Here is a 19,453-nt window from a genome sequence, read left to right as displayed (position 1 = left end):
GAAAACATTACCAAAAATACAAACAGAAATGGAGAATCCTAGGAGAATAGTTCATCATCTGGCCAAAGAGCCATGACTCCACATTCAAGAAAGAAAAATCTTTGTCTCTAAGCCCCTCTGCATTCAGCAAGAAAAAGGGAAAGCAGCAAATAAGGGCCAAGCATCTGTACATGGCAAGGAGAAAAGCGGGCAATAAGTGGCACTCGATAGAAATTAGGAGTGGGTTCTGCCATCTAAGTTGACTCGGGAACTGACAGCAACAATGGGTTGTCTATCTCTCTGTCCACCAGTCTAGAGGAGAGGGAGGGACAGGGACAGGGAAAGGAAGGGAGAGAGGGAGGGAGGGAGGAACAGGGACAGGGAGGGAGGAAAGGAGGGAGGGGGGAGGGACAGGGAGAGAGAAAGGGAGGGAGGGGGGGAGGGAGTTGGAGGGGACCCAAAAAGAGTTCAGGCTTGTTGGGGAGAGAGAAGGGCCACACTTTACAAGTAAGGCTCCCAGAAATTTGCTGGCAACAGAAGAGTGGGGTAGACTCATGGATATTCAGGTCTATCCCAGGAGCTGGACAGGGGTGCACGCTAATGACCCAGAGCCATGAGCCCATTCTCTCTCCCCAACAAGCCTGAACTCTTTTTGGGTCCCCTCCAACTTGACCTTGTCCCACTTCCATTTGTCCTCATTCTTGGCTCCTTGCTAAACATCCAAGCACCTTCTTATAAAATGTGTGGAGAAGGTGACTTAGAACATCTCACAGAAAAGAGACATTGAGCATGGTCCCCTTCCCGGCTCATAAAGGAAAGGCGCGTCCTTCCACTCTCATTGTGCCTTCAAAAAGACAGGATGTAGCCTGTATTAATTCATCAGCCAAACACGCCACTGAAAGTTTGCAAACCTCCAAGCTAGAGCTCACAAATGGTATTAGCAACTACTTGGAATTTGGTCAAAAATGTTAACATCGTTTCAGCAAAAAGAAACCCAGGTAAAGAAGGAGGTGGAGCAGAAATTGATTGCACCAGAAGTGATATTAACCAACCATTTACATGTTTCTCAGGAGATTTTGCCAGGTTTACACGGAATACACAAAACTCATTAGCTTCTTAGACAACAAACATCGGATGGACGGACAACGAAAGCGACAGAGCAAAAAGAAACAACTTATGCTTTGTAAAGCAATGAAGGTTAGAAACAAAGCCACAGTACAATTTTTATATATATACATACATATACATATACACACACACACACACACCCCCCTTAATGAGGTAATCAGGAAATGACTAGAGTCAATAGTAACCAATGGTTTTCCTGGTGATTCTATTTAGAATTTCATAAAGAAGGTGATGACTACAGCCCCAATCTAACAATATGCACATGCTTTACTTCAAGAATGTCTGTGATCCCAGGGAGCTCAATAGGACTTCTCCCGTTATTATTAATTCTTAGCCAGTTGCATCAATGTTCGCAGGATCAGGGTACAACACAGAAGAAAACTGGGCCCTGTCCGTTTTTTAATTTGATGAGCAAAGTTCTATAATCCTGATCTCCAGGGATTGTCTCCACTGTTGTAGCTGTCTTTTCACCGTCTTTCCAGTAAAATGCTCATGTACCTCAGGCAAAACTGTGGCTACACCAAAGTCAAAGTCAAAACACCCATTTAATTCACTAGGGCCAAGCTTTTTACCCTTATTCACCCCGAGTGTTTTTTTAGAGCAGAGTCTGGGACACAGATCCTAGACTTGCAAGCAGTTTACGCTCAACATTTAGGACTATCCTAGAAATAGACTGTTTTCATGCCAGGTAATCAGCAGCCTAGATTTGTGCCAATTGCTAAAAAGGCACAAACAAGAAAAGATCATGCTCTTGGGTAAGAAGTCAGGGCATGGGGAGACGTCCAAAGTGGAAACTGATGATGTCCAAAATGAAAGATAAAGTGCACCCTGCCATGACATGTATTGTTGTCAACGTGGCATTGTTCTACACAATCTTACACATTCTTTTTGGAAACAAGTGAGCAGAATATAATATTAGAAGAAGTACTGTATTGTGATTGGTCGTGTGACAGGTACTCGTTTCTTAACACCAAGGGAAACAATGGAGTGACAAAACTATAGAAGGCACTGCAGCCAGGGAAAGACTAGGGAGCAGCACTGCCCAGGGAGGACACAACTTTTGAGTTTTAGTACAACATGGAGAAAACGTCAGCAAATTAATTGATTCTTTTCCATAAGGAGAAGTGAGCGAGTTGATAAGTGCTTTCTCAGGGATGGGGGGAATAGGCGAGGAGGCAGAGGCTAGCAACAGTCCCAATGTGGCAGAGTCTCTGGACACAGGGTCCGTTGCACAGAGTGTGTCCAAACATCTAGCCAACTTCTAGCCCCCGACACTTGTAATAGGGTAAACGGGCAAAAATAGGTCATCTCTACGCTCATGGGGAGAATCCTGGCCCTGCTAAAACCAGTAACAACCCCCTCTTGGGCTTCAAGATGGTCAGAATTGTCTTCCATGGTCTTCAGGCTGCACTTTGGCCCTTCAGAAAGAAACTCAAGGGGAAGCAACCCGTATCCTAGTTTGTCCTTCACTGATCTTTCCCAAACTGGCTGTTCCTTTCTTTCCTATAATTTATTCTGTAAGTTTGATATCCCACCCTATCCAAAAGGCTCTGGTGATACATGTCACTTTTCATGGGGGGCTGTTATTGTTTATGCTAAAAGTTTGAATCACACCCAGTAGACAGCTGTTGCTATGTACAGAAGGGAGAAAGGAGGAATTAATTAACACATTTATTCTCCCTTCTCATTTGTTCCTGCTACAGAAAAACAAGACCAAAGACATGACGGACGAAATTACAAATATAATGACATGGTTTGTGTCTGAGGTCACAAACATCATATATCCAGCAATAATTCAATATGAAGGGAGAAAAATCGCTGAGAGAGACAGGGGAGATGAGGACATCAATGCCAAAAACTTCATCTTTGCAGACAGAAACAGAACACCCAGCAGATCATTGGGATGTGTGAGGAGAGGGAGGAGAAGGATAACCCCACTGTTTTCTCAGCAGGCACCTAGCCAGTTTCCAACAAGAAGGCACCTTGCAAGAAAGCCTTTTTTCCCCTCACTCAGAAAGATATTTCCCAAAGAGGAAGAAGCAATGCAGGGAGCTTGCAGCAATCCCCTGACAACCTGTACAGTTGAGCCTCAAACATTACAGTCATCAACCAGTATTTATGCTGATGCTTTTTTTAAAGAAACACATGATGAATTAATAAGCAAAACATGCCCAGCACAAAACCCACATACTCAAAACATTGCAATCCCCAGAAGCAATTCCTCACGTATCAGCACAGCTTTAACTGATTCAATACTGAAGAAGTTTTCCGTATGTCAGGCCACAAACCTGCAGCCTTCTGAAGACCAGGGTCTCTCCCCTGACATAGACACACTGACGGCCAAAATCATTCATTCCAGTTTATCTGACCTTATGCAAGAAAGAGCTTCTAAAGTCTCAGTTTACGCCCACATGCAAAGCAACAACAGTGTGCCAGCAGAGAGCTTCGGTGGTCTGATAAGAAGAAAAAGTACTGCTTACCAACAGGAAAAAGCAAAAGCACCCTCTTCAGTTCCATATAACCCTCCAGAACCTGGAGAAATCGATGGAAAGCTTTTAGAAGATCCTACCAACAGCAGCGCCCGAGGCCAGAGTCCCACATCATCTACTCGGGGGCTATGCCACAGATTTCTGGAAGATATAATCGGTGGGCTTTTATCTAACATTCTCCCTTCCACTGCCACCACGTCTTCCTCCACAGACAAGAAAATGGATCTTGCAGAATTTGACTTCATTCACACGAAGATAATCAGTAGAGTTATGGCAAAAATCTCTCAAGATGAGAACTCTTCTAGCCAGCATACTGAACAGCAGCACTCCAGGGAGGAGGAGACGAGTCAAACAGTTGCTGATTCGGTCTTTAACAAGCTTCTGACACAGTTTCAATCTAGATTAAACATGCAGAGCTGTTTCAGAAATGGGTGCATGGTTATTTCTCAAGCAATTTATGACTTGGTCTTCCAAGAGCTTTCTGGACATTCACTGCACAACTCTCTTTCTGAAGAATTACTACCTCACCACTGTGATCAAGCTGACAACATTGCTGAAAATACACTGAAAAATGTTACTGAGCCTTTGGATGACCCAGACACTTTAGCATCACCTCTTAGTAAGCTAGCTCCTCTTATCATAGAAAAACTGGAAGCAAATCTTATGCCAGCATTTTCTTCCCTCTTTCCCATTGCCGATTTCGATACAGAAAAGATTTTGTTACTGAATAATGCAACTCGAAAAATACTGCATGCTTTGCAAGTACTCCTGTCAAAGCACCAAAGGAACATGAACAAACATATCAGTGAGAGAGAATTTTTATGCACTGAAGACAGCCAGGCTATGGGAGACCTATCCCATTCGGCTTGCACAAGCACTGGACACCATTCTGACTCCGACATTTTTGTTTGCGGAAACCTAACAAATAAGACAGATATTTTAGCTAATAGGATAGCGGCTTTGATAGCAAAACAAGTGGCCAAACCTGAATTTCAAGGCAGTCCAGAGGAGGAGACGTTGCCTGTTTCATCTTCAACAACAGCAGATGTTCGGATTGTTGAGAAATTCCCTGCTGATTTTGGCAGGAGAGAGACAATTCCAACGCCAACTTTAAACTCACCTACTCCTCTGCTACCCGTGACATTTGTGGAAGAAATAGTCAGTAGATTTCTTTCTAAAGTCTTCAGTTCAACTCATGACAGAAGCCCCAAGTCCAGAAGACATTTATCAAGATCCAAAGTGAATGAAATTGTTGACAACCTGAAACAGGCCATGGAACAAGGCCTGTCCAAACAGAAAATCAGCCTTGTGGCAGCTACAAATGAACAACAACATTTACCTCCGGAGCATGAAGAGGCAGTTAATGAAGTTGTGTTGTCTATTTCCAGGAATATGTTACAAAAATCTGGATCTGAGCAAGATCTTTACAATGACATGACAGGTTTCAATGATTTTTTTCCTCAAGACATGGCTACAGTAATAATAGAGGAACTCTCTGATTGCCCTTTTTTACAGGCTCTTAGTGACAGTGCAGCAACACCAAGCCAAACTGCAATGGACCCAGGCAGAATTGCCGACATGGTCCTTTCCCACGTCTCTGTTAGTGCAGAGCTTAAGACCTCGAGTTCTGAAGAGGCAATACCAGGGTCCACTACACACAAAACCGCAACAGAGACAGAGGAGCTGCCTCTCAAAATAATCCCTTATGTTACAATCACACATGTACCCACTGCTCCAGACTCAGTGTCTGATCATTTACGAGTTATTTCCCTAAAAACAGAACCTGTTGAGACACTGCAAAAAGCATCCACTGCTCAAACTGAGAAGTGTTTTGAAGATAACAGCTCAAGATCTGAAGCACAGAGAAGTGAAGGCAGTCATTTTTCTCTCGGGAGCACAGGACAACCAGTTGTAAGCCCAGGGCAGGTAAGGAGAAAGATAAGGCTGAGGCAATCCTGTTTTCTGAATGCCATTTTGCTTCTAACTGGATCTTTTGTTAAGATGACCATGTGGCATTGAAAGCCCATCTACTATCAATGCTGAATGCTCTTATAAAGGTGGTAGACCATCTCGCAGAGAGCCTGCAGTGGGCCTTCAGTGTGCAGGACCCTCGCTAGCTGGGATTTGGGGTTAGTGGTCAGTAAATTCACTAATCTTGAATCTACTCTCCAAGACATCTGTCTGGGGATAAGAAGAGGCTGGAGTCCCTTGGGTTAAGCGTATGGACAAGACAGCTACAGCTCTCTGCTTTGTTTACTGATGGCAGAGACTGGTTCAAAGGCAGCTTCTCTTCAAGCCAAAAGGGCCATTTGATTGCTAGAAAGAGAAGACCACGTGTAAAAGTATGAGGGGAAATTATTTTGCTAAGCCAAGTTTCTCAGCTTTGGACGGCTTGGACAATGGTTCCAAGATCCTACAGCTGAGTCCTGCTGCCCAAAATAAGGCTATCAGACATGACGTGTAAACCAGGCAATGAGTTCAGGTAACCCAGATATGAAAACAGTGACAGAGAACCCAGACCCAGTTTATTTAGCAACCCATGGGATTGAATAGTTGGGTCTCATCATAACACCACAGTTTCTAGTTAGTGAGCGGCAACTAACCAGTTTGTGCCACAGACATGTTCATGCGTGGATTGATTCAAAAATCAAACTTAATTTGTGACCATGCTAGAGCCCTGAACCATGACAAGACTTAAGTACAGAAAACCAATCAGAGTCAACAGAAATGCTCACAGGCGTCAATGGTTTGCAAGGCTTGGGTCTATGACAAAGAATCTCAGTATTTGCATCGCTTGAAGCCTGAACTAGTGACCAATTGGAATTAATGGCACCTGCTTAAAAAAGGGCATTTAAATGCCTTCCTGACCTAAGTGGCTCCTTAGTGTTTGTCTCTCATCTGCTTTCAAACAGAAAGCTGAAATGGAACAGATGGACAAAGCAGTTTTCCTTTAACAAAACCTGTCATTGCACAGTCCTGATTTTTCCGGGTGCTCCACTGAAGTTCATAGGATGGATCCTAATGCAAGTCTAAAAGGGCTTGGTTTAGTTCACTCTCATTAGTGATCTGTAAGAAAAACTGGCTTAGAAAGGGTTCTGAGGAGGTGTCCTCTTCAAAAGCTTCTTCTTTGGTTTCAGTCCTTCAGCAAGACCTCATTCGGGAAGGCACTGAAGCCTGTGCTGAACCTGCTGAAAGCTTTTCAACCCAGGCTGGACCTCCCTGCAAAACTGGCAGCCCATGAGACTGACAAGGAGGAGGGAGAGAAGTTGGTAGAAGAAAATCCTGAAGCACAAAGACAGTGCAAGGGAGAAGAGGACCTACAGTCAATAAAGACCATTCAAACGGAGTCCTCTCTATATGTGGGGAGCTCATTCGTTTCATCTATGGACAGTGAACAATTACGGTAACTTTTCTGGCAGTACAGCAAGAATAGGAGCTGTGGTAGAGTGGGATCATCTGGGTGGGGTCTCTGGACACAGCTGTCCCTACGTTAGACTAGGTCCAACACGAGGGTGGGCAGGGCTCTGTCCAACTCTCCGCTTGCTTGTAACCACACGTTTTCCCTGTCACAACACAGTGGGACCAGACCGTGCCAGTGACTCTGAGCTTCCATACAAAGCTATTTTACTCTGCCACCATGCTACATGCTTCCTTCCCATGCCCAGATCAATCTACAAAACCGCAGCTGACGGGAGGGCGTGTTCAGCCAAGGGGCATGAGGGCATGGGCATCTCTCTCACCTACACCTGCTCTACATGCAGAATCCACTAAGATAAAATTCTCAAGCTGGGTGCCACAGCACAGTGAGGTGACACAGGGTGCCATGCAATGTTAGCACTTGTAGGAGTGCAGACATGATTCACAAGGTCAGCTCAGAGGTTTCCAGCAGAAATCCAGACTGTTTAAAACCACCCTGGCCTGTTGCGGTCCTTCAAAGTTCTTTTTAACAGAAGAATTGCTCTAATATTTTTCTCTACTCAAACAAGTGAAGACTAAGGGCTTGCATTTTCCAAGGGGTGCAACCCCTCTGTTATGTAGCTGTTTCAGCCACCACATGTTAAACTAAGGGTGCAGTGGCCAATTCAAAGGGCCATCCTATTCCACCAGTAAGAAGGAGAATCCCAAACTGCCTGCAGGTGAAGCAACGCAGTTACACATGGGAACAAGACATAGGACTGGGCCGAAGAGTCCACTCCAGAGCGAGAACTGTGAGATGAAGGGTGTTACCCAAGGCCATCCAACAGATTAGTGGCAGAGTCACAGGCGGGTTTCCAGACTCTAGATCCCCAGCTAGGTACTATTTCAGCAGGACAAATGCCCTCACCACAGAGAAGCTGGATGTGGTCGAGAATCTGGAAGGCAGTGAGTTTTTATTGTTTTTAAAGCACTGACAAGGTGCTCGGCATACAACAGTGTGGTGAACAAGAAACAAAGATGAAAAATACTATTGACGTGCAAATCTTATGACCCTTTACTCTTGTTTACCTCGAAATCCAAATGGCTGTTTCCTTTTGTTTTTAGTGAGAAAGTCGGAGAAAGGTCATCAGCACTGGAAGCCCAGAGAGAGGGTGAATGTATGAGATTTTCACTTTTTTAGGGTTTTATGTATTTCCCTTAATGTAAACTTTATAATTGTCTCTAATTTCTTTAATTCTTTCACTCCTTTAATCTCAGGGATCCTTTGGATGGTGAAAGCCGGTCTCAAAAATACAGTGTTGTAGAGAATACTAATGCTACCAGTGGGGGGGATTTCTCCAGAACAGACCTTTTGGGGCAAAGGAAGTCATGTTTTAAAAGAAAGCTCTTCACACCTGCCACATGGTTTTCATTCTATTTGGCAATTCCCTGCACAAACTTCCAGAAAGAGACACTCCACTAGCAGCCTGCAACATGAATCCCAAGTTGTACTTAATCTGTGGGTTTTGGAGAAGCAGGTCTTTCATATGGATTGCTGTTAGGACAGCACAATGGGGCCCTTGCTTCCACGCAGTGCACACTATACAAACGTGCCCCAGAGGCAGCACCAAAACACATCAAAACACAGACAGACCTCCTCCAGAAAAAAGAGAGCAGGCACTGGTTCTTCCCATGTGTTGGCCCTGTGTCTGTGTGCCTCAGTACTGCCCCAGGAATCACCACAATGAGGAACGCAGCATAAGCCATCCCCCTCCGCCCCCAGTCAGGTGGTGTGCGTGCATCAGTAGGCTCACCCAAGAGCTAGAGCTCACTGGATCCAGCCAGCACCACCAATGGGTTATTACATTGCATCAGTTTGGGAAGGCAGCATGCCCAGAAGCAGGCACGATGCACCTCACTGCAGCATTCCCTGCTGGGCTACAACGCAGCCTACACAGGCCCATTAGAGCAAATGCTTGCAGGACACTACTTTGCAGCCATGCTAAAACAACAGCTAAAAATACCAGTCATAAAAACGGAAATGAGTCCCAGGTGAGCTGACTGTGGATGTGTTTTTCTTTACAGGGTTTTATGACGACGTGCGCCAAGCCTGGGCTATAGAAGACTCGTTGTATATGTGCGAGGTAAATATCTTGTAAAACCCCAGGAAGTGGCCACAAAAGGTCTCTCGGCTCCCCACCTGACCCCTTGCATGTTGCAGGCTCTTCACCATTTCATTCAGGTCTCAGATCTAATATTTTGGTAGGGAATAGAGGGCAGACAGCCAAGGCTGCGGTAGAGCTACGGTGCGTTTTCAGGAGGGGCTAGCAAGTGCAGCAAGAGGAGGCAGGAAAGAGAGTCACATTGCAGAGAAATGGTGAAGACGTTATGAGGAGGAGGGAAAGCAGGGGAGGCGGGGGAGGGGCTGGGCTGCGGCTTCTGTATGGAAGACTGTTCCCCACTTGACTTCACAAGGTAGGACAGACGGGGCCCTCCTTCCCTCCACGGGCTTGGCCTTCACCTGCCCATTCATGGCACCACCAGGACCCGTGGCTGGCAGGACAGCCCCATCACCACTGCCTGTCCCTCATTCTGTGGCGCTGTAATCCTGAGGAGCACAGATCAAACACAGTCCTTCCTAACTCTTTTTTTTTTTTTGACTCTTTCCATGAAACAGGTGGAAACGCTGGCTGAAGGCGGTAGCCGGACAGAAGAAATACCTCCCATTTCAGAAGAAACTGGGCTTGATACAGGTATGCAGGGGGAAGTGACACTGGCTACGTCAGGTGATGTACTCAAGGTCACACAGGAAGTCTGTAGCTAAGCCAGCAAGTGACTCTAGACCTCCTGAATCCACATCCATTGACCTAGCCAGAGACCATCATTTCTGCCCTACCTACCATCTTCACATGTAACACTGCAGGAAAAAGAGAGTTAAGGCCTGACCTTCAAACGCAACACTCTGCAGAGCCTGGGCACGGCACAGGATCCAGTCAAGCTTGTTATCAGTGCCCCACCCTAACACGTACCTTCATAGCACACGTGGCTTATTCCCTCTGCTTGCAGACTCCCTTTTGGGCTAAGTGCAATGGCTGAGTGATTACAAGACTGGATTAGAAATCCAAAGGTGTTTCCCTGTACCAAAGCAAATCCTGCCCACAGGAGAGGCTTGTTTCTTGAGGAAGGACATTGGACTAAATGACCGTTGCATACCCTTGCTTTATTTCTCTATATTAAGTGACTGCTCTCTTTTCTCCACAGCAGCTCCTCCCAAAAAAGGGTCTTCGTTTTTTATGAAAATACCAAATGCTCTATCCAGAGTACACTCTTTTCTCTCAAGTTGCATGCCACACCGCAACCGGAAAGTCTCACCGGAAATTACACCTACACGTTAACATTGTTTTGGAAAAAACAGGAAAAAATATCAATAAAGTTAGGAAAAAATGTGGTCTGGTGTAGGCTGATCATTGCATTTTGTGATCGTTTGCAACTTCATTCTCACATAGTCAAACTCAACAAAAAGGCAGACAGAGAAGGCAGTGCTGGGGGGAGCAGGAGGCTGTAGGTCAGGAGTGAGGGTCACTGGCAAGGCTGGGGGGCAGGGGCTTAGGAGTGAGGAGCAGAGGCTGGGCACAGGCATATCACTGACCCCTCCATATATGGACACCCCTCCCCCTCTTCCCCTCTCCCTCCGCCGGCTCCCGCACCCCCTCCCCCCGCATAGGTGACCTCTGTTTTGAGCCTGGAAATATAGTAGCCCTAGAGTGATTAACTGTCAAGAAAATAAAAGCTGCCTGAGCATACACTCTTCTTATCAAGACATCATTACAGAGAGCTTTAAGTAGTGGTAGCGGACTCCAAAGACTATCAACAAAAAAACAGTGTTTAGTGACAACTGAGAGTGGAAATGAGATGGAAAAGGACTTGTTCATGCATTTCCGTGCTTGTGCCGACTCCATAAACCTTCATGTCTTTTCCCATCACATATCATAAAGCTGCACAGACCCAGCTTCAGACTCGCATTCTAATATAAAACCTTAAGTTACCTTCCATGCTTTTATATCATTTTTAGCACTGTACAGTTCTTGTATTGGATGTAGTCTATCTTAACACTACTTTTTTCCCTTCTACCTTTCCATTCTTAGTCACTTCCGTGTCCTTGCTGCTACTTTGTCCCCAAAATTTAACCTGAAAGGCTTCTCCCATTTTTGCCTTCTCCCCTCAAGCCTCAAGCTTTTTCCTTCCCCTGGAAATCATGCTGTGACTATGTTTGAAGTACAAGGGATGGATAGATTCCTTCTTGCCCCAACCCCAGTAGGATTTCTCAGCTTCTAATCTAGTAGATTTGACTCAACGTATACTCAACTAACACCAGAAATATTAAAAGAAGAAGGAATTTAGGAGGTAACCCATGGAATAAACAATCTTGTAGCCCTGAGTTTTAAAACCAACCCAGTTCAACAGTGAACAAGAGCTGTTATTACCCGATTGTCATGTATTGTCCTATGGGAAATTAGTTTGGTACTCTCAGGCAGCGTTCCCTCTAAGCTGCGTGGCATGGGTGGCCGAGCAGGTGTGCCTGGCAGCACAGCATGAGAGCACCTACATAACCACGCACACCACGCAGCTTCGAGGGAATGCTGCTCTCAGGGTGCGCCTACATGAGATGCTTACTGTGGAGCAGCCTAATAACACTGCGCTGCAGCGTGGCAGTTAAAAACCATGCTAACATGCTACTGAGCAGTATTATTAGGGTACGACTCAGTAAGCACCACAAAAAACCCATGCACTGACACTACTGTCAGTAACTGGAGTTACTTTGCATTTAGTTAGTACTTCATTAAGCACGTACTAAACTAAAGGCACAGTAACTACTGTGCATTAATGAATGTGTATAGGCACCCTCAGATCAGCTAAATCGTTTCAAAAGTCACCCCCAAAATACACATTAATACTTTTTGTCATCCTTACTGACAGTTCCAGAAGTACTACCATGAACCCTAATCTATCACCTCTCTTAGAGGTAAATCCCTGTGGGGTTGAAGTACATTGGTTTGACAGTGCCCGGAAGCTTTCGTAGTCAGTGTCCTGCTGTTTCTGAACAGAAATGGAATGACATTCTTTGGCGTCTTCTTAGAACACTATAGTCAAATATATAGAAAGATATTTAAAAATTAAAGATACAGGGATCAGGAAAGTTGAGAAAGAAAAAAAAGCAGAGAGGTTTTTATGATAAGAGGAATTTCACAGCATCTAAGTAACTGGTGCTTATTTGTTGACTGGCCACCCGGTGACTGATTACTATGTTCCTAGATGATGGCAATCAGTCATCAGGGTAGGTACTTATTACAACTGCCTGGGATTTCTTCATCTAAACAGTTGATTCATCAAAACTAAAACTTTTTCTAGATATATCCGTTTCAATTACATTTCTATCAGGAAGGGTTTCTCGGATTCAGGATCAATTTTTTTAGTCAGAATGAGAGAGGGGAAAAAATCCCTCCTTGGAGGACAGAACAACAGTGATTCCCAACTGAAGCATTTTAGCACCGTGGCGTGCCTCAAGATCCTGTTAAGGGAGTCACAGAGTGCCATGCCACATTAGCACTGTCAGGTGTGCACCTACAAATAATTCACAAGATAAACCCAGGGATTTCAAATAGTATAGAAATATGCTGACCTGCTGTGGTCTTTCTTGGCAGCAGAAGAATTTCTCTATTAGAATTTTTTCTTATTCAAAAACTGAGTGAAAACTAAGAGCTGGCATTTTCCAAAGGGTGCCCTTGAAGTCTAAAAACATTAAGAACTACTGAATTAAAACAATCACCTAAGAGGTGGGAGGGCATCAACTTAGGTCTCTTCTATCTCCAGTGACTGCCCTAATTACTGAGCTATACAGTCTCTCTTTCCCTTTCTCTCTTGTTTTTCCCCCTTCACTGCATCCCGCCTCCAACACAACTTGAATACACTACCCCAAATAGCTTGCTGGCTCAAACAGGCAGCAGGCATATAGTACTCCCAGGGTCAGCTCCCTGCTTCAAATGATCCTGGGTTTCCCAGTTATAACTCAGGTGGATCTTTAAACCATGGCTATGCTAAAGTACCCTTTAGTCTTTCATGGACAATTTCAACAGTTGTTTGTCCAAATAAGGAATAGGAAAATCTTTGCACTGTCTAATGTCTTCCTGGGATGGGGAAACCTTCCCATCCAATTCAAGTACTGAGTGCATTGCTGCTGCTCATCATGTTGTCCTTCCCCTCTCACCTGCTGAATTCCTTGCACTGGATACTACTGCTTTCTCTTTCACAGTGTTCTTCTCATTTTCACTCCTGCCTGCAGTAAAGTAACTAGTACTAACTTTCACTGCTCCCAAAAATGAGCAACATTGAGAAGGTGATGTTCCACACCTTAAACTGAACAAAGACTGCTATTTAAAGGGATGTCTGATTGTATTTTCAAGTTTCGGTATTGCTGGTCAGCTTCTCTTTAAACATATGGCCTGCTTAAATCATCTATCTTGCCTAGCTTTCAATTGCCCTACAAATGATATGTCTTCCCTGCTAGAATTACCCGTAGGCAATCTACAGGTCAGACAAATTATCATCATGTCCTAGAAGATAGTTAGTAATAAAGAGCTGTCAGTACTATTAGTTGTTCTTTCTCCATTTAAACAAAAATGCAACCTCAAAATCAACATGTTCTCCAAATCAATTCTCCTATGTTGTGCTAAGTCCCTAATTGAATCTTAATGAATCTATGATGCTTGGCCCTCTTCAGTATTTTTGGATTCTTTCTCTCATTTCACAGAACTTCTGTTTTAACCCATCCCATCATTCAGACCCCAACCAGCAAGCTTTGAAGTGCAAGCAATCCCATTGAAGCCAACTATATTAGTGAATCAGTAAATATATAAGCCAAATATACCGGGGGATCTAAAGGGTGGTTTACAGTGCAGAGACTCAGACAAAGGTACAACTGAGGATTCCTTGTCGGTTACTGAGAGAGATAGTATAGATCAGGGGCTGGCAACCTTTCTAATATACAAGCTAGAACAACCTGCCCCAAGTCTGGCACAAGCTGGGTGGTTTCACTGGCACATCATCAGCGACAGAGTGTGTATGGGGGAGTTCCTGTGCCCCCGCTGGGGCCTGGCACCTCTCCCAGCTCCCCCACAACACTGCGTGGCTGATGAGGAAGTACAGCTGTGGAGAACTCTGCAATGCCATGTTTAGGGCTAAGGCTAGGAAGCTGGAAGCTGTGCCTGCACCACCTCTACCACTTCTCCCAACACCTGCTGCCTGTAGTGTGGGTGCAGCTGGAAGCTGCCCAGGCCCAACTCTCTTCCCTACCACCTGGAAGCTGCACCCAAGCTGCAGCTGGGGACAGAGGTAGGAGGATGTGGGAAGGTGGGGAGAAATGGTGGCAATGCAGATGCAGTCCCTCATGGCCCACCCCAGCACAGGCATGGGCAAAGGTAATGCCCTGGCTCCGCAGGCCAAATCCAGTGGTTCCATACGTTGTATGTTGCCAGCCCCCAGTATGAATAGTAGACCTGTTCATTGCTAAGTGCTAAGTCTAGAATTGTGGAGGGCTTTCAAAGAGGCTGGGATAGGAGGAACTTACCTCGTCCTCCACATGGATGGTGGGAGATATGTAGTAGGGACTTTCTGGATATATATCTATGGCTATATATCTTGAGCGTTGCCTGAAGTATTGTTTTTACACTGACATGTTTTCATATGTTCTTACAGTAAGCAAAAAAATACAATTAGGATATGGAGTGCAAAGTTTATTCTGAGGCAGAATGGCTTGCATTTGAAAGCTTGTTTAACTCTAGCCCAACTACACAGTTGGTCCAATAAAAGATATCACTTTAAGAAATCCTTGCCCCTCGCATATATTTATCTAGACTTTTTCAAGATTTTTTTCTTCCAAAGAAAGAGCCCCTTGAAAAGTAGAAGAAAAAAATCAAAATCACCTTGCAAAACCCTAAGTGTGAGGGATAATACCCAATACATTCTAAAACACTGTGCTTTTAAACAATGTCATTTATGAAACCTTTGTCTAGCTTTCAATCATTTTTAAAGCTTTATAAGATAAATGTCACCAACATCAGAATACAGGATGTGCTTAAATACAGTACTTAGGTATGTGAAAAACTTAAAGCATGACTTCAGTAAGACAAATCATGGCATTAAGATTAAGCCCTAGCCTTGCTGAATAAGGCCAGACTTGACAAGTGCAAATAATGAACCCAACCATGCAAATACTCCAGTTCAATTCTAATTCATGGGACTGGTCAAAAGTTCCCCCTGAAATCAACTGAAAAATGCTCCTGAGTTCAATACATTTGGATCAAGCCCCAAGTCAAAGGATGTTCTGCATGTGGAATGATTTCAAGGAGGAATCCAAGATTTATAAGTATTATTATGATAACAGAAATATATCACAGTGTGATCAGTGTAAGTGCTTCCGGTAAATGAAGCCACCCCCTGTGTTTTGTCACATCCTAAGTTTGTTAGTATTCTGCAATGGCTCTCTTCTCTCTGTCAGAAAGCTGTATGAGATACGCAGGTGTGGGAATCTGTTAGTAATTTACGGCAAGGTAAATTTTAGCCGTTGCTCATGAGTTTAATTTTTATCATAAGCAACTGATGACTGTTTTTATTTATATATTTATTTGAAATGTTTCCAAAGGTAACTAATATTGCATATAAGCTTTTTTGTTGGACAGTAGCAAAAATCCAAATACATAAATAACACACTCAGTCAGAGCCCAAGTTCAGAAACTTGGCCACTGAGTGATTCTGTTCTAGGTGCAATTAAAAAGAATTCTTAACCTAAAATAGACAAAATGTATATTCAGCATATTCAAAATGTGAATCATTTTATTAGTCAAATGTAGCTATCATGATTCATCTCTACATTTTAATTCACAATAGTGCACTGCTGTGTCATGCTCATGGCAGAATAATGAAAATCGAATTTGAAAATCTAATGCTAAGAAGTCCTTATTTTGAAAGTAAAAATAATCCATTAGACACAGTAACTATATTAATTAACAAGCTGACTGCTGGACAGCATTGAAAATCATGGTAAATCCTTCTAAAAATGAAAAACAAATATGAAAACATGTGATGCTTTCAAATTTCCATTAAATACCTTATTTTCTTGGATACTCATACCCTGACAGAAGATACACACCTTGTTTTTGAGAAACAGAATGTAGAAAAAAAGATCTTTCCTTGTAGTAACTGAGGAGGAGCAGCTCAGGAGCCTAGCCTGGTCTCTGTTCTGCTTCCCTGTGGGTCTTGTACAGAGTTACTCTTACTTTCTCCCAGGAGAAGTTTCTGCTCTTACCAGATTTTCTCACTTGTAATGCACACCCAATTTCCAGGAGCTGTGCTTTTTGGAAAAGGTATGTTTTATATGTCAGAAAATATAGCATACTAGGCATGTCTACCTATGCAAATCATTCAGGAGGACTTTACTCTCAAATAAACTACTAGACAGTAAACTCTCCGAGGCACGTGTAGATGCAGATGCTTACTGCACAAGAATTAGTTCTACTGCACAGTAAAGCATCTCAGGTAGAAGTGCCCACTGATCACTATTTGGTCAGTTGTTCTACTACAGCTGATCGTGCTGGTGATGCGTAGGGGGTGAATGCAGGTGCATGTGCACCCCCTGAGAGATTGGCCATGCGCCCCTTGGAAGCGCCATCCGTGAAATCGGAAGTGCCGGCAGAAGTGTACTTCTGGTTTTGCCACTGGCTTGGCGATTGGCTGCTGGGGGACACCCCCCGATCAGCTGCAAGGGGGACCCCCTCCCCAGTCAGCAATTGACAGCTCCCACAGACTCGGGAGGCACCAGTCGCCCATGGCTCTTCTTCTTTACTTTTGGTTGTCTATGGCCTCAAACAGCCATTTTGGTAACCAAGGATGACACAACCAGATTCCTTTTTTATCTAGATATATCCTTACGCAAGAAGCAGGAATGGCATTATAGCACAGGAAGATGTAGTCTGTTAAAAGAGAACTCTCGATCTGAGCCTACAAGAGCCCAAGAAACTCTATCTACCAGGAATGCTCCGCTGACCACTTTTGCCCAGAGAATCTGGCCCCTAGTATTGATCTCATTTATTCAATATACAAGATATCATTTTATTTTTTCCTTAAGCTCCTGAGATAATAAATCTAACAAATGCAATGTGACATTATCACTGCACTTAACATGACCACATCTCAGCCTGGAAAGAACCTCATTGGTTCTATACAAGTTGGTGGTAATGGTAACGCACAACTGTTTGCTGTTAAAAATACATAACTGGAAACCTAATATTCAAGTAATATTCATGACTTAGATGTGGACCATGGATCTAAGAAACGTATCAAAGACTTGAAGTGTGCAGGATTATCGCATCAGATTTCTAATTAGGTGAGTCGCCACAGTAGCTCTAAGTCACTACATAGAATGATTTTACGTATCTGGTTCTAATAAACATATTGAATAAACCATAAGCAAACAAAACTCTGATTTCTCAAAGATTCATGGAGTTTTGGCTTGAAGACTGCTTTCTTCAAAGTCAGACCCTTGCTATCTCTTTACTGTATCTTTATTTTTAACTAACGCTTCAAGTCTTTGTTTTTTGTATTGGATTGGACTGAGTAGAGTGCAAATACATTCAGGAGAGACTCTATTCATTTTATTCATGTTAAGACTCAAACTATTAAAATCTGGACACTGTCTTCCTCATTTCCAGTTTCCAGCGGGGATAGGCCAGGAAGTGCCAAAACACATGAAAAAGGGCTGTTCTTGTGCTATTTCCAGCTGGGCTCAGAAGCAAACACACAAAAGCCTTTTTGCCCAACATTTCCAGCCTGACCTTTCAATACAGAATAGGTTTGACTAGTTTACATACTCATCCAAACTTTCAAATGGTTATGTGAACTCCAAAGCCTTTGATACTTCACCATTAATAATATGAACTATTTGTCAACAACGATACAATGAAGAGGACTGAACTTATATTCAGTATTTCTGTGTGACAGACTAATCTGATTATCAGGACTCCTCTTTTACAGCAGTTTGATTTTATCGTATCTTTAAAACCTTAATGTAAAAAAAGCAAACTAAGCATATCAACATTTAGCAGGACACTACTAGTCACCTAGTATTATCTATTCTGTTTCCAGCACATTCAAAAATACTTGCAGAACAAAATCACTGTGATACCCTGCAGCCAGAAATTGGCAGTGTTTCTGCTCTACTTGAGTGGATGAAGACCAGGCCAGGTAGAGAATGGCAAACAATTCAAGCAACCAATTCAAAAATGTAAATTATGTACCAGTCACTGTAACGACAGCTCTGTTTTGCAAAGAAGTACAAGCCGAAAAGTGTTGTATAAAGGAAGTGATGGTACAACAGCTGGAAAATATGCTGCACGCTATTAATTAAGATTTTATTCACACGCCTGCCACAGCAGCAACACACGAGAAAATATTTTCCAGTGCATAACTACTCTTACTCAAATTCTTTTTTATATATATCTGTATACACACACACACGCGCGCACACATACACACACACACACACACACACACACACACATTAATTGCCTTTCTATATATGGCTGTCTTTGTGTACATGTACAAATACTCACCTTTTAATATATAATATTTAAATTAGGCATTCTTACGCAGTATTTATATCTGAACACTAACAGGAGAGATATGTCAATAGATCAGTTATTTTCTTTCAGTCCTTCTGGTGAAATTTTGGTTATTGATCTATCACTATCAATTCTCTTAAAATTGACATAACCCATCTTATTGCACTGGCAGGAGTTGTACATGATTGTGAATACTGCAGGGAAAAGCCTGGCATTTTCTGTCACAATTCTACTATTATTCAGTGGCAACCAGAGTCCTGCTTTCTGCAATCAGATTCATTTTAAACAATGCAGTGCAAGTCACTAGAGAGTCTGTTCATTAGCTCACAAATAATACACATATCCATGGTCTTTGATACAGTCAATTTAAATAAAGCAAAAGCCAGGGACAGAAAAAAAATACAGTGACCAAACTCCTCCACCCCCAGTTCGCAAGTGTGATTGTAACTTACTTAGGTTGCTCACGTAGAACCTCCCCTCCCCACTTTTTTTCTGCATATCTTTGTGTTGCTAATAGCAAGAAAAGCCAGGATAGAAGACACCAGTACTGGGGTCCTTATAATGCTACTAATATCACCACTGAATTCAGACCATGACCCTTTTGAATGTCAAGTGCAAAGTACATTAAGGGCGAGAGCAACGTGGGACAAAAAGCCAGACGTTATCATCACTTTTCCACAATGCTGCTACATCCCACCCTCTCGGCAGATGAGAGAAAAGAAGTGTCAGCGCCCTTCCGCACACAGCCTCCACTGTGCTTCCCAAACAGCAATCCAAGCTGAGCTGGTA

The 19,453-nt window shown here is 43.4% G+C and overlaps 1 protein-coding gene across 1 annotated transcript; it reads left to right on the top strand.

The window, feature by feature from the left end:
- The first annotated feature begins 1,291 nt into the window (after positions 1-1,291).
- LOC149851761 (fibrous sheath-interacting protein 2-like) lies at positions 1,292-10,431 on the top strand. The gene is made up of 8 exons (XM_090030404.1): positions 1,292-4,904; positions 4,953-4,964; positions 5,085-5,522; positions 6,716-6,999; positions 8,118-8,170; positions 9,078-9,136; positions 9,670-9,745; positions 10,254-10,431. The coding sequence occupies exons 1-8, from the start codon at positions 2,829-2,831 to the stop codon at positions 10,385-10,387; spliced, it is 3,132 nt and encodes a 1,043-aa protein (XP_089886530.1). The 5' UTR covers positions 1,292-2,828; the 3' UTR covers positions 10,388-10,431.
- Positions 10,432-19,453: the final 9,022 nt, after the last annotated feature.

This window comes from Crocodylus siamensis, unplaced genomic scaffold, assembly GCF_052110815.1.
Source record: "Crocodylus siamensis isolate JL-2025a unplaced genomic scaffold, ASM5211081v1 HiC_scaffold_253, whole genome shotgun sequence".
Lineage (NCBI taxonomy): Eukaryota > Metazoa > Chordata > Crocodylia > Crocodylidae > Crocodylus > Crocodylus siamensis.
This window is presented reverse-complemented; position numbering and strand designations above follow the sequence as displayed.

Coding starts and splice junctions, on each gene's coding strand:
- LOC149851761 (XM_090030404.1), top strand. CDS start 2,829: ATGACGGACGAAATTACAAATATAATGACATGGTTTGTGTCTGAGGTC. Junction 8,171..9,077: donor AGCCCAGAGAGAGGGTGAAT/GTATGAGATTTT, acceptor TTTTCTTTACAG/GGTTTTATGACGACGTGCGC. Junction 9,137..9,669: donor ACTCGTTGTATATGTGCGAG/GTAAATATCTTG, acceptor TCCATGAAACAG/GTGGAAACGCTGGCTGAAGG.